This window comes from Rhynchophorus ferrugineus, unplaced genomic scaffold (assembly GCF_030347505.1).
Source record: "Rhynchophorus ferrugineus isolate W39M unplaced genomic scaffold, kcgeb_rfMv2 rfM1, whole genome shotgun sequence".
Lineage (NCBI taxonomy): Eukaryota > Metazoa > Arthropoda > Insecta > Coleoptera > Curculionidae > Rhynchophorus > Rhynchophorus ferrugineus.
In genome coordinates, this window is record NW_027472580.1 from 11,683,025 (window position 1) to 11,698,618 (window position 15,594).

Below are 15,594 nucleotides of genomic sequence, written 5' to 3' on the forward strand. Positions count from 1 at the left end.
TACATATTCGTGTGGAATTAATCCATAAACTAATTCTATAGGTACATTAATTATTTGAATTTTAATAGTACTGATAACATCGTGTGAGGTCTCTGATATCCTTTACAAATATGTATTGTCTTTTTTCAATTTGGATAAAGAAGAATGTTAAACTTGTGGGTGGTCGGTACTTCTCTCTCTGACACAATGAAAATATTTAGAAGCTGTCTTCTTCTTTAAACCTTGAAGAAAGTTTTTCTTAAAACGTTAGGTAGTGTTTATAAAGTTTTTCAAGTTATTGTTATCAACTCTAGTAACTAACTATTTCAATATATATGTTTTATATTGTTTATATAGTGTGTTATTAAGTTGTTGCTGTGTTTTGTTTATTTATGGATTATTTCAGAAAAACCTGATTTTATGTTATAATTTTCAAATAATATGAGGAGCGTTATGTTATTAAAATAGTGTTCTATAATCATTGAAGTCAGATGTGGATAATACAGATTTAAATATGTTATTTATATTTGTGTGTCTTAGCAGCTTTATTTATATACATTGTCACTCAGCAACAATATTAGATGAGGGTACTAATTCAACAGCAGACACGGGTAACTTTCTGGATTCTCCTTATATCCGCCACAAGTCAAAAGGAAAAGGTCTTGGATATTTAGATAAGTCCTTGTTTGACATAAACCCTCAATATTGCAAACGTAATGCAAAATGTGAAGATTTGGAAACAACCAAATGTATGGGTGCTAAATTGCCATACCATGAAACAACATTAGATCTTACTGATCTTAGTAGTCAAGCTAAAGTTCAAGAAAAATTACAACTGTATGAACAGTATCTAAGATATATTCCAAAATGTTGGGCAGTTATTCAGCCTTTTCTTTGTGCTTTATATATGCCAAAATGTGTGGATGGTAGTGTTGATTTACCAAGTAGAGAAATGTGTCGAATTACTCTAGAACCTTGTAAGATTATTTACAATAGTACAGTGTTTCCAGAATTTTTCAATTGTGAAGATGAAAGATTATTCCCATCAAAATGTCGAAATGATATACATGAAATGAAGTTTAATACAACCGGTTATTGTATGGAGCCATTAATAAAAACTGATAAAGTAGAATGGTATTTTAAAGGTAATATTATATGGGAAAAATCTGTAATGATGATAATTAATACTAATATTATTTTTAGATGTTGAAGGTTGTGGTTTACATTGTAAAGATTCTAGATATACAGAAAATGAAAATTACCAGATTCACAAACTTATCACATATTGTGCCCTTATATGCATTATTTTAAATTTGTTTACAGTTATGACTTTTGTAATTGACTGGAAAACTGCTAACAAATACCCTGCAAAAGCAATATTTTATGTAAACATTTGTTTTGCTATTTCATATGGTGGATGGCTTGTACAATTTATTGGTAATCTATTAGATAGTTTAAAAGGAAGTTAATTTGTTTATATTTTTTTGCTTTTAGGATATGATACTCGGGAAGATATAGTTTGTAAAAAAGATGGAACCTTAAGAAAATCTGAGCCTAGTGCAACTGAAAACTTATCTTGTGTTGTGGTGTTTTTTATGGTTTATTATTTTCTTATTGCTGGACTAGTGTGGTTTATGATTTTTAGTTATGCTTGGTATATGAGTTCATTGCAAGCTTTGGGTAAGTTAATTTCAATATTTCATCAAGGATTTGGTTCCAGTATAATTTTTAGTAAACATACAGAAAAAGGTTGACAAAAAAGGAGCCTACTTTCAATTAGTTGCCTGGAGTTTACCATTAATTCTTACTATAACCACAATGGCTATAGGAGAAATCGATGGAGATTATACAATGGGAATATGTTTTGTTGGTTTTGTAAATATGAGTGCCAGGGCAGGTCTTTTATTAGCTCCTCTAATTGCGGCAATGATAGTTTCAGTGTATATTATAGTTAGAGGTATGTTCTGCTAAATTATCTGTAAGAAATTTGAATATCAAACCAATGTAAATTGTAATTTAGGATTGACACTGTTAATTAAAGTAAAGATTGAAAGTAAAGAAGTAATATCACTACATTCAGCAAGGAAAATACAATCAAATATTGTAAGAATGACTGTTTTTACCATATTCATGGTAGTTTTTTGTATTGTTACTATTGGGTATCATGTGTATGAAGCAGTAAATAGAGATCAATGGAATGAAAGCTTGGAAAACTACATTGTGTAAGTATAAGCCTTCTTCATTTTTGTATCATTTTGTATACACTAATTAACACAGATTCAGTAGATTTATTATATTAGGACCATTTAGACTACACATTATAAAACTAACAAAACTAACTATTGATGCATGTAATATGGGAATTTTTAGGTATAAAAACATTAAGGAGTATATAAATTAGAATTTGCATTCTCTGCATGGCAAGGTATGTTTCCAAAATGACTGGTACTGTTTTTGATAAGACAAAAAAATTGATTTTGTTTAGGTGTAAATTAACAAGCTTCAGTACAGACCATTCCCATTGTAAGCAGAGTAAGAGACCAAGTGTAGCAATGTTACAGCTACAACTTTTAGCGTTATTTGGCAAAGGCATCGCGATGGCGTCATGGATTTGGTGTGATGCGACTTTACACGCTTGGGGGAGATATATCCAAAAGTAAGTGAATATTTTCAATAATAATAATCAGCTAATTGTTAAATCAAGTAATAAAGTAATCCTAGATTTGTATTTTTAATCGTAGAAAATTTCATGGAGAAATAGAAGAACCGATGAAAATTCAAAAACACAAGATAATTGCGCGTGCTTTTGCTAAACGCAAGGAGTTCAACAAGGGTGGCAAGATATCGATCTTCAGCCAGAACCATACTGATCCAGTGGGGCTTCAGTTTGACTTGAACAGCGCCGCCAGCAACGAACTCAGCACCACCTTCGCCAAAAATTTACCGAGATTGGTAAATCGACGACAAGCAATACCGAACGAAGTTACACCATCGGAGGCCAGCTATAATCAGTCGATAGATTCTGACTTCAGCTTGAATTACCGGTAAAACGGTCTTTAAATTGGAGTCCTAGGTGTTTTTAATTCGGTGTGTTTTATTTAAGGCACGTTAGTATTGAATCAAGAAGAAATTCCGGTGATAGTCAGGTTTCAGTTCAAATTGCCGAACTAAAAGCAACTAGAAAAGTAAATTCTCGAAGACACAGAAGGCACAATAAGCATTATTTCAGGAGTCATTCAAGAAATATAGGTATGTATTGTATTGACGAGAATAATATTAGGTCTATAAAACACTAACCCTAGTTTTTGCTTTTAAATAACTTTCAAAATCACCACTGGAAATTACTTTTTGTTAAACTTTCAAAAGCTTCAAGATTATAACACATCTTCCAAAAAATTAGATGTCTAAACTATAAGATGGCTGTGGTAAAATTTCCCATTAACGCTGTCGTAATATAATATTGATCAAAAGGACGATTTTTTGTTATGGAATGAATATATTTTAGGTAATTCTTCACAAGTACTTTCGCGTACTAAACGTGATAGCAGTACCAGTTTGGACTCACATTTGCACATTTTAAATGCTCTGACAAGCGGCAATGACGTTAAAAATTTACATCCAAATCTTAATCGCCGAACTGCAAATGCTGGCTTAGATGGGGCACATTTTGGACATCTGTTTTCCAATGGAAGATTAGGTAAATACCCCAGTATTATTATTCTATATACTAGAATCTTAAAGTGCTGGGATGTTTTCAGTTCTGCCTTATACTGGATCCGAAGACGAGAATGTGTCAGTGACGATATCCGAGAGTAAGATTAACATGAGAGTAGCAAATCCTAATTTGGATTTAAATGATCAGTTCACCATACGACAACTGAAAGAAGGGCTTAACATACACCATATCAGCACTAGCGAATGTGAAGATGAGAAAAGAAGCAATAAAGATTGTGATCAAGAGAAACGGTATTCCCGATCAGGACGAGATTCGCACTCTAGTAAAAGATCAAGGAGATCAAAGAAGTCTAGGTTAATACTGTAATTACATTCCTTAACTATATTTCCACTTATTTGGTTAATTTTAGGAAAAAATACACTTCCGATTCAGATTCATGCGACGGTTTCCACCAGAAAGGGCACAGCGAGAGTTCGAGCTGTCCAGAAATCAAACAGTTGGTTCAAAGCTCTCTCAACTCCGCAGCTAGTGCTGGGTTTGAAAAGAATCGCAGTTCAAGACAATCAAAGACATCCATGGACGTTGCGGTCCAAGCAAATGCGCACGATCTTGATTTCGAAATGAACAAGAAAAACGACGATAACAAGTTGAGTAAATCAAAACAAGCCAAGACCAGGGAAAATAAAAAGTATCGACGTGCGAATAAATATAAAGAAAATGATACGGACATGAGTAAAAATGCGGATAAAATACGACGATCGAAAGAGAAATATCGGAGCGATGGAAACGCACAAGAGAAACAAAAGATATTTGCTGAAACGAATGATAAATATTCAGAATACAGTGAGGATGATATCCCTATGATCACTGATAAAGATCAGGTGCTTAAGAGAATATCAAAAGAAATTAATGGAAAATATTAATAAAGACTGATAAATCACGTTATAAATTATATTAGTTTGAAATGATCTACAGAAGAAAATACATTAAAAGGCTGTTTTAATAAAACATAATTCACAAATCGTTTGTGCATTTTATAGATATATGATATTTTCAAATCTTTGATAATTTTATTATATTATAGATAGAAGTTTTAAACTATCAATTTTTTAGTAACTATGAAATATTCTTTTATAGTTTATATACAAATATACAACTTATATAAATTGTTGCTTTATTTCTCACTACATCTTTAACAACATTAAATCCGCCTTTGCAAAGGCGTTGCGCTTAATGAGTTTTAATTATTTTAGCTTTCGGGCTATTATATCTCTTTACTGTTGCATTTTTTTTCAGTATATATAATTTTAAATAAATAAGTAGTTCAATAGAAAACATTCCTTTTAGATGTGAAAAAGTGCACTGATTTTATTAACAAACATTTTGTCTCCTAAGCAATATTAAAAAATACAAATATATTAATGGCATATTATAATGATACTTATTAAATAAGGTCAAATGATAATGAAAGCATTTTTGATTGGCAGTACAAAGAACGCATTATATCAGCAAATTAAAATTATTGGCAGTATTATTTGATATCAAAGTTCTATTCCGTTATAAATAATGACAATTAGAATTGTAAATATATTAGAATAAAAACTATACCTGACAAGTGATATAAACTATTGTATTATATATTATTATAATTTAATAGAACAATAATATTAATTTTGTTATTATAGCTTTATTAACATATTTATTAATTGTTATGCAACCAATGATAAATACGTTTAAGGAATAAAATAATACAAACTGTCATATTGAAGTATGACAGCCTTGTGTGAGATCTAACTATTTTTAAGTCCATTGTATTCTTGGTAATATTTTCTAAAAATATTTACGTAAAGAATGTTTGACCGACACTATACAGCGACCTAAAACCTAAAAATATAAAAATTAATTAAAAAATACACAGAATGCACCTTTTTTGAATAAAAAATGTCAATATTCTAGCCACAGCATTGATTTTAGGTTTAATTTTTTATCTAAAATATTCGTATTTTCAGGACATCTTTGTCAAAAATTAGATAAATTTATCTTTAATGTATACTTCTAGATAAGAATATTAATTTACTTTTTTATATGAATTATTAGTTTTTAATTTTTATAATATTCAATCAATGTATAATTATTATATACATTATCTTCCATTAAAATTTAATTAATGGAAAAATTACTTGTGTTAATTAATGGCAACAGTATTGTTAGTCATCTAATGTATATTTCAATACAGGTATTTGAAATTTTCTAGTTTAATCCTGCTAAAATTTATATAACAATTTTGTTCTTTTATGACAAAATCGTCACTATTTATGAAACAAATTTGTCGACCTATTTTTTCAACATTCCATTTCGAACGAATGACTTCGTAAGTCTTGTGAAATTGTTGTTATATGATTGCTATGAATAATATTTTATATTTCTACTTCTAACATATTTTAATTGATGATAATTACTTTTCAATACTGAATTGTAAGAATGAACTCAAACAAAAATGTATACAATTTCTGGCATTTGTGACATATCAAATTTCAAAAGGAAAACGGAATAGTACAATTATCTCATTAAGGCATTAAATCATGTCATAAATATATACATGTATTATTATTTATTTATTTACCTCTACATTAAACTATAAAATATGAATACAACTATATTTATGCCTCTAAAATGAACTGAATTTGATCTGGCAAGTTTTATATTAATATATTATTTGTAATAAATAACAATGAATGTACACGATAACTACAATGCAAAACTAAAATTAAATTCGGATGAACACTCTGACGTCGATAATAAATAGTATAATAATGGAAGTGTTAAAAAACTGGGAATAACACTTATGTGTAATAGGGAGTTACCACCCTCATAATGTATTGCCTTATTGAATTAGAAAAAGGCAAAAATATATTAAAAAATACGAATTAATAATGGGGAATGGATAACTAATAATAATAATCTTTTTTTTTAAACATGATCCTATTTTCATCCTAATTCATGTTAATATAATTAGAGCAATATTGCAAGCTGGTAACAAAATCAGTTTTATATTATAAATTCATGAGTTAATATATTATATTATAGTTATTATAATATATTATGGTTAATATATTATATATATTACTTAATGCATTCCATATTATAGTTATATTTTAAATTAATTAAAAAACTAATAGCGCAAATGATATTGAGTGACATAAAGCCGGGGAGTTTTACCAACAACTCAGTGAAAGTTTTAATGCTTGCGTTTTGCGAAAGAGCACTCAAAATGTGCATATTAAAATTGTACTTTGACAATTAGCATTAACTATCCCGTTTGCCATGAGAACGCCAGCTTTTACGTCGATTTTATAATTCGTTCACGATCGCTTCGCTCGCATCCCAACAGAAAAAGAAAAAACGTTTTTACGTTTTATGATTCTAAATTAGTCGGTTACGCCGTGGAAATTAAACTTGATCAGACACTGAACGGAACCCGATTGGTCGGAGTTATGGGCGTGTTCGGCGTCAGCGCCGTCTATTTTTAGCAGCGTTTCTTCTATGGACCGGCTTTTAAACGTTTCTTTTCCGTTTTTTCCTCGAGCCAAATTACTCCGAAGGAGTTTTCGCACCAATGATTCCCAGACCGCAAAGCGATCGGAATCTATAGGCAGAACCGGACCGGAAAACGCCCTCATCGAAAACGGCGCTTATCAATGAGCTTGATTACGGAGAAAATCATAGAATAATGGGAGTTTTCGGTTTAAATAGCGACAATATTTTACGCTACGGCGCTTGCGCATCGCCACAGGTGATGGTTTTTTGAATTTCACGTTTCAGAACAAAACTTCAGTCTCTCAGCATAGTTGTTGTAAGCAGTTTGCAGAGGGATTTTTCAGTCACATTCATTTTTCTGTTACGTTAAAATAAGATCGGCCGGTGGACTCGATAGTCACGAAAATTAAAACGTTTCTATTTTGTTTCTAAATAGCATCTACAATTTTAAGGTGAGTTTTTCTCTTTTAAATAAATATTTTTATTGGCTCTAAATTGACAATAAAAATACTGTTAGAACTTTTAGAATATATTTTAATTACAGTTAAAAATATAGAGTGCATATTATTAAAATATATTAATTTTTTATTTAAAATATATTAGCAATGTTTACCGACTGAATTATATTCATGCATTATATTATTATAAAATTACCTTGTGCTCAAAAATTCACTTGGGTTTAGTTAAAATTGGAAACACAATAACATTTTATTTTTTATAAATCTAAAGATTTTCTTTAATATATTATCACATTTAGTATATATGAAAATACACCAACCCTTAATATTTTTATTTATTTATTTATATATTTATATAATATAATAATCATATAACATAATATTAAACTATAATGATATATAAAGTAGATTGTAATTAGAAAAAAATCAGTTATAATATAATAGGAAAATAATTATTTATGAAAATAATACATATATTTTTCAATTTTAAATATCTTTTAGATCATAAGAGGAATTATTATTAGAAATACTATATATTAAAATTGTATATTAAAGGGATTTTATTACGTACGGTACTTACCTTTTTGGTTTTTAATTTTGAAGGATTCTTTAGTTAAAATGTCTGATGTTTGTAATCAGAAATATAAGTGTGCCTTATTATTCTTAATAATTTTCTGCCATTCTCATGTCAAATATATTTTACCGTGGCAAGTTTTAATATTATTGAAACATTTTCTTGACGTCATTAAATTTTTGTTTTTTTCATCAGCTACTTAAAATATTTATCCAGAGAATGGAGGTTATAATAAGCACATGGAGATGAGTGTTCACGAAAACGTTTGTAAGCTTTTGTAATAATTTTTAGAGAAATCCTTTATGATTAACTACCATAGCTCTTTGTCAAATTGGTAATTACAATATTGAATTATGATAACGAGTTCAAAAAGTTAAGTTTATTTAAAAAAAAAAAGATAATGACTTTCTATTTTTAAAAATAACCTCAAAGAATTGAACATTTTCAAGATTCAGTCAATCATATTATTTTATAGCCACCTTAGCCACTAATCTAAAGTACTTAGAAAATATAATTATTTTTAATAAAATACAATAATATAGGAACATTATAGCATTATAACAAAATATAATAATCATGCAGTGATTGACATCTAATTTAAAATATAACATATAACACATTTAACATTTACACAACACATATAACTATTAATATATTGATTCATGTTTAATCAATTTACAAAATAAAGTATAATAATTCTAATTCCATATCAAATAATATTAACATATTTTATCGAAATAATTGCAGTGTATAATCTCTAATGCTATTTAATGCTTTAATACGTTTTAAGAGTCATTATTAACGTGTAATTTATTGGATAACATCCAAATGTATTAGGTGCCTAATAAAATAAGAATTATTCCCAATTTTACAAGCTTGAGTGGATCGTTTTGTTACCAACTATTATCATTAATTAAAACTGTTAATTATCCACGCTAGAAACAGCCGTCGCTATTTTTAATGACCAAGAAATGACCGCCAATGACGAGACTGCATTAGGCAAGATAAAAAAATTAATAATTGTTGTTAGCTTATTCTTGAAATATTTCTGAAATGTCAATCGCTTTCTTGTTAAATATATTAAACAAGCATAAAACAAAAGTAACAAAATTGACCACAAAATAAGACCGTAAAAATATACTCTCCATAAAAGTACCTGTAATGTACGGCTCACAATTAAAAAATTATTTGAAGGCTTAACTAATTTTTAGCCACGCCTCTAAAATGGTAACTGTTTTTTGGGAACGCGTCGCTTATTAAAACGCATCTTTATTTAGGAAAAATTGACATCTTGACCCAAGGAGAGTTTTCGCGTATCACACGTTATATTGTTAAGACGGTCTCGTAAAATATACGTCTTCCAATATAACCTCAACCCTTCTGTTGTCTCCGGGTGAATCTCTATCTAGGATTTAACTTAATTTGAAGGCCGCCCAGTGCTAATGTAGCTGTACATGTTGAATTTCTTGGAATTGTTGTTTTGCGCCTAACTTGTGCAGTGAGATATTTATTTAATCGATATGGTTTAATCAAAGTCAACAATTGAATAGTAAAAAATGATACATCCATGACGTAATGTAAAAATGTTAAATTTCGTATTAATCATTTGATAAGAACTGCTTGATAAATGTTATTTAAATATTTCTGTAAAATGCTATAGTGAAATATAGGAACTACTGTTAAAATATACGAACTGATAATTGTTGTAGTTATTGTTTGCTTCTATAAACATATGAGCTGCCACTAAGCAATGAAAACGTGAGTTATTGAGTGTCTGTATTAATTTTCTTAGTAAAAATGATGAATAGCATGTAAAAACAAGGTACTTGTAATTATTTTCAGGTTATAGTAGTCACTTATGAAGACTTGTGTCTCATCTACAGATTTCTTTAAATTAAGGATGCAAAGTAAGCGTTTTCAACAAATGACGTTTACTAGGGTAAATACTTTATTAGAAAAAAGACATAAAATCGTTTACACTTGGTTGAAGATTGTGTTTTCTACAGATGTCCAATATTGCGATTTATTTTTTATTGACGTTTTCTTTGTTGAGCATAGGTAACTAGATTTGGAGACTATTACTACACTATTTTTACACTATTACAATTAGGTGGTTGGGAAACTTATATTTCTGATTACAAACATCAGACATTTTAACTAAAGAATCCTTCAAAATTAAAAACCAAAAAGATAAGTACCGTGCGTAATAAAATCCCTTTATATACAATTTTAATATATAGTATTTCTAATAATAATTCCTCTTATGATTTAAAAGATATTTAAAATTGAAAAATATATGTATAATTTTCATAAATAATTATTTTCCTATTATATATAACTAATTATATGATTATATAATTTTTTTCTAATGACAATCTACTTTATATATCATTATAGTTTAATAATATGCTATATGATTATTATATTATATAAATATATAAATAGATAAATAAAAAATATTAGTTGGGCATGGGTAACTAGATTTGGAGACTATTACTACACTATTTTACTATTTTTACACTATTACTATTAGGTATATATATATATATATATATATATATATATATATATATATATATATATATATATATATATATATATATATATATATATATATATATATATATATATATATATATATATATATATATATATATATATATATATATATTGCTATTTAATGTGAAAATAATGAATATATCTTATAACTCATTATTTCATTTGAATAAAAAAGAGTTTTGGTCATTGGATTTTTTAAAAATAGTTTTAGGCCAAAAATAACTATAATTCCACGCTATTAAAATGATATTTAGGAAGAATAAAGGACAGTGCTTATAACTCATTAACGAACATGAAGTTTTAATTCTTTCTCATCGGAATGTCATTAAACGAATTAGCAACAACAGAGCAGACACGAAATTGCGTGGGATTATCGTTCGTTTTATAAACAATTACGTCCAGTTCGTGAAAATCATTTTCTTATATCGATTAACTGACGTGTGTTTTAAAACGTTCAAATAAAATATTTTGCAGTTTGCGGGCGTTGATCTATGTCAAGGAACCGAATAGAAAAACATTGTTTTAATCTGATCAGGTTTATGTAAATATCGCTGATAAATATATCCTTAAATTTATATAAAAAGTATGTTTGCTTGAATTAAAAAATACGGACATATGGGACAATTACTCCTTATCCGTACACATTCACTAAGAATGGATTTTAAGCAAATCCTATTAAGTTTCCTAAAATGTTTTAGTATTTTTGAGTATAAAAACATATAATTAACGTGTATCTGTCAGACTGACATTACCATGGTAACCGCTGCATTATGGCGGTTGTTATGGTAATATTTTCAAACACCGTCAATATTATTCCTAATGTGTTTGTTAGTTTTATAATGGTGTTTTAATTACTATTGATTAAGCGATGCTTATTGTTAATTATATGTTAATATTTTATCAACGTTAACAGTTTTATTGAAATTTTTATATTTGTTAATTTTCACTCGATATTTAAGCAACTTAAAATCCCGTTTGTCAACATCTCCAAGCATAGTCATGATTAACAGATCTTAAAAAGTAAACAGATCGCCTTTTTTTGGATAATGTTTTGATTGTTATTGATTTATATAGAACATTCTATCTTTCAAATATGGTACGTATTAATATAAAACTTGGCCGGCTTGGTTGGTGTACTGGTAAAGGAGTCAGGATGGTTCACCTACTGTTGCGATAGTCGTGGGTTTGAATCCTGCAGAGGTATGATCGTAAATTTATGTTTGTGATTGTCCTAGGCAAGAGTGAAATGATTCCAGTCACGCCAGTAACCAGGCTGGGTAAGACCGGATGTCTTCTGGGATAATTTTCTAAGTTGGTCACTCGCCAGTCGACAGGCTTAATGCCGAGGACCGTGGTTCGGAACCCACGTTAAACTGTAGGCCCAGTCCAGATAAACCCTGGTTGATAAAAAAAGACGTCTAAAATCGAATAAGAAAATAATGAGGCAACTTATAGGAAAAATGCAGATAATTATTAACATGTTAGCTTATAATTTATTTTAATTTTGTTTTTTAATACCTTGTTTAATATGTTTTAATATTAATATTTTCATCGCGCTCTAATAATGGGGGGACTTGTTTTACCTATTAGAAACGAGTTTATTTATATGATTTTCCAGTTTTGGAGGCAACGATCTCGTTGAAGGCCGTTTTGGTTTCTGAAAGACGCCTATGATGTTACTGATGTGATTAAAATGTGAGAAAAAAGTACCGACAAAGCGGTGAAAAAGGTAGTGCTTCATAAAGTAGCTCATTCATGTATACAGCCGCTCAGATATTTGATAATATTAATGCTACAACATTTTCATATTGATTTTGCTAATAAAAATGGATTGACATTCTTCTGTTATATCAAAATAAATTTATAAACTTTTGCAAACATTACTATTATCGAAATGTAGTATATAAATGAGACACGTAAAAGATATTGTCGTTTTTTTTTCAGCAAGTTAATAGCCTTGAACTGAATTGTCAGTGAGTTTGATCTGTCATTCAGTATGTTGATTTTTTTTGTTGTGATACATTGTTGTGATTAAATCAGAGTGCCCTCTGATTTAACAATAGAAAAATGTTTAAATTTTGCAAAAGGTTTCCATTTATTTTAAAACATGCCTAATCTTTCGGATAGCTATGTACAGCTATATGCATTTTTTAGCAAAAAATCTAATGTAAATGAGCAAGCAACGTACTGAACTGGTATAGCTCTGTGTGAGTAGTTTCTTACTTTTTCCTATTTTTGAATGGTTTTTGGATGGTTTTCGATGGAAGAGTATAAATAATAAACATAGCAAAAAATTGAGTTATTAAAAATTATTATTTAATATTAATTTGTTATATATAATAATGTAAGTAATAAATGGTATACATAATAGCATTTCTGCCAATAACTATCAATTAACGAAATTACTTTTCTGCCAATAACTATCAGTTAACGAAATTTATTTTAAGACCGAAACACAAAATAACAACAACCGAAAATGCATAAATATCATAGGTCGTGCTTAGTTAAATTATTAAGATGGATTGCACAAATACAAAACTATAATGATTGATTGACTTTCTTTTGCAATTTAAAATTAATTTAGTAAAACTAACCTCAGAATAACCTATAACAAATATAATATCATTATATTAGCAACGTATTAATGAGTGTATGGTAACTAAAATAAGACATACAATTTGCCTAATTTCAACTTTGATATATCTTTTAAATATTAATAAAAGCTAATTTTATAAATATATATATATAAACACTTTATAATATTTCAGGTGTTTTTACTTTGGTTCCATCGATTTTCTTAAGAATTATTTACATCTAATATTCATTTTTTAACAGTTGTGCATAGTAGTGAACTATGTAGTGAACTTAACCTAACTTCTTTTGACACTGTTATTAACATAATATATTTTTATAATAGTTTAGAAAAATAATGATATAATATGATAGTAATTTTTGGGTAATCAAGATATATGATATTTTTCAATTAGGTATTATAATTCTTAAGCACAAATACGAGGAGTTGGTCTTGACAATAAATGGTGTGCATATAGATGGTGGCTTACTCTTTACTTTAAACTGTTACTAAAACTTGAAACATACTCAATTGAAGTGTGAATTAAGATAAAATTGATGAAGAATGTTAAGGTTTTTGGGAATGAAAAACTGAAGGAAATCATCAATAGATATGTTATATATTATGCTTGATGCATTTGAACAGATGATTCACGTCACGATTTAAAAAAAGCAATAATATTAAATGTCAACCTTTATAAATGTAATATTATTAACAAACCTAAACTTATATATTCTTGCGCTGTCAAAAAAGGGAATAACATGATTAAAAACTAATAGTAAACAAAATCTTAGTCGCAAAAACATCCAGTCCTTTTGTAACATTTTTAAATTCACTGCAAAAGTACCTTTGTTTAATTTTATCACGCCCAACCTACAGTCCCGATCTTGTACCATTCTCAACTTTCACATTTTCCGTTCATTGGCACACTTCTGATAGGGAAATGGTCCGTCGTTCTAAAACCCAAAACGCATGCTTAACGTTTCTTACGCGGGGCTTCGCTTTGGAGGTCGTCCTGTCAATGTCATCGTGAATTGACACAGTCTTCGCATAGAAATGGAAATTAGATGTTGGACAGGTCATCAACCTGGGATTGGGCTTTACGATAGTGACACTACTGGAGACGTCGGGAGCCTACGAGGCACATCACTATTTTTACGACTACTTGAACGGAGATATAAACCGCAAATATTTGTGTAACGGACACCATGCCACGCACCTTTAAGCCGTTTTGCAGTTGTTGGGACAGGACCGTATGGATTTATTTTCTAAAGATTAGATTAAGGATTCGAATTAAAATATTCACATTTTAATGTTTATTTATTTTTTAAATATATTTTAAAGTCTCCTTTTTACCAACCAGGATTTATCTGGACTTGACCTATTGTTTAACGTGGGCTCCGAACTACGGTCCTCGGCATTAAGCCTACCGACTGGCGAGTGACCAACTTAGAAATCATCCCAGAATACATCCGGTCTTACCCAGCCTGGTTACCGGCGTGACTTGGCAATCACAATTTTAACAATTAAACAGTCACAAACATGAAGTTACGAGCAGTCCCCAGCAGGAGTTGAATCCGCGATTATAGCAACCTGTTTGTGGACCATCCTGTCGCCTTTACCACTGCGCCAACCAAGCCGGCAATGTTTATCTTCAATGAGTAATAAATCATAAACAAAATTCTATTAAAAGCTCATCTTCAAAATCTTTCAACATGAATTCAAAGAGATTAATGTTTTCTAGACAGGGTTATTAATTAGTTATAATATTTATATTAAAAAGTATTTTATAAGTAAAAATATTTTTTCCGTTTTATTTATATTTTAAATGTTTTTTTTTGCACCTAAATCTAAGTATGAAGTGTCATATGTTTATTCATAATAAGTACACAAGTTTACAAATTCAGGTCAACTTTTGGACCCGAGCAGATGAGAACGATTCTTAACTTTATTTGATGCCCTGAACTCAGATCTTTAATCCTCGTGTCAAGATTGGTTCTAGTTCTTCTTCAAATTGGTTCATTAAACATAATTTGGAACATTTTTTGTTTTTGTACTTTAGAACGCGTGAAAATGCAGAGACAACGTTCCAAACTCGATTTAAATTGTTTTTGTTACGTTTGTGGATGTTATATGATCACAGCTCTCTAGGTAATCACAAATCACAAGATTATGTAGGGTTTCTTATAAAGCAACTGTATCTGTAGGAGCGAAATATATCAACAGCCGTACTAGATCG

General features: G+C 29.1%; 2 protein-coding genes across 4 annotated transcripts in view; both read left to right on the forward strand.

Moving 5' to 3' along the window:
- The first annotated feature begins 229 nt into the window (after positions 1-229).
- smo (smoothened, frizzled class receptor) lies at positions 230-4,821 on the forward strand. Of its 3 annotated transcripts, none has more exons than XM_076416665.1 (12): positions 230-292; positions 990-1,124; positions 1,183-1,416; positions 1,474-1,659; positions 1,712-1,936; positions 2,000-2,201; positions 2,465-2,635; positions 2,721-3,023; positions 3,083-3,228; positions 3,485-3,676; positions 3,738-4,008; positions 4,065-4,821. In XM_076416665.1, the coding sequence occupies exons 2-12, from the start codon at positions 1,052-1,054 to the stop codon at positions 4,576-4,578; spliced, it is 2,517 nt and encodes an 838-aa protein (XP_076272780.1). In that variant the 5' UTR covers positions 230-292; positions 990-1,051; the 3' UTR covers positions 4,579-4,821. The 3 variants fall into 3 exon arrangements, with proteins under 3 accessions (XP_076272780.1, XP_076272761.1, XP_076272771.1); XM_076416656.1 differs by having other exon boundaries at positions 233-933; positions 981-1,124; XM_076416646.1 differs by having other exon boundaries at positions 231-1,124.
- Positions 4,822-7,475: 2,654 nt separating this feature from the next.
- LOC143204185 (sialin) overlaps positions 7,476-15,594 on the forward strand; it is a 63,621-nt gene continuing 55,502 nt past the window's right edge. The window contains exon 1 of the mRNA XM_076416673.1: positions 7,476-7,644. The gene's annotated coding sequence lies outside the window, so the exon portion shown is untranslated. The remainder of the gene's footprint in view (positions 7,645-15,594) is intronic.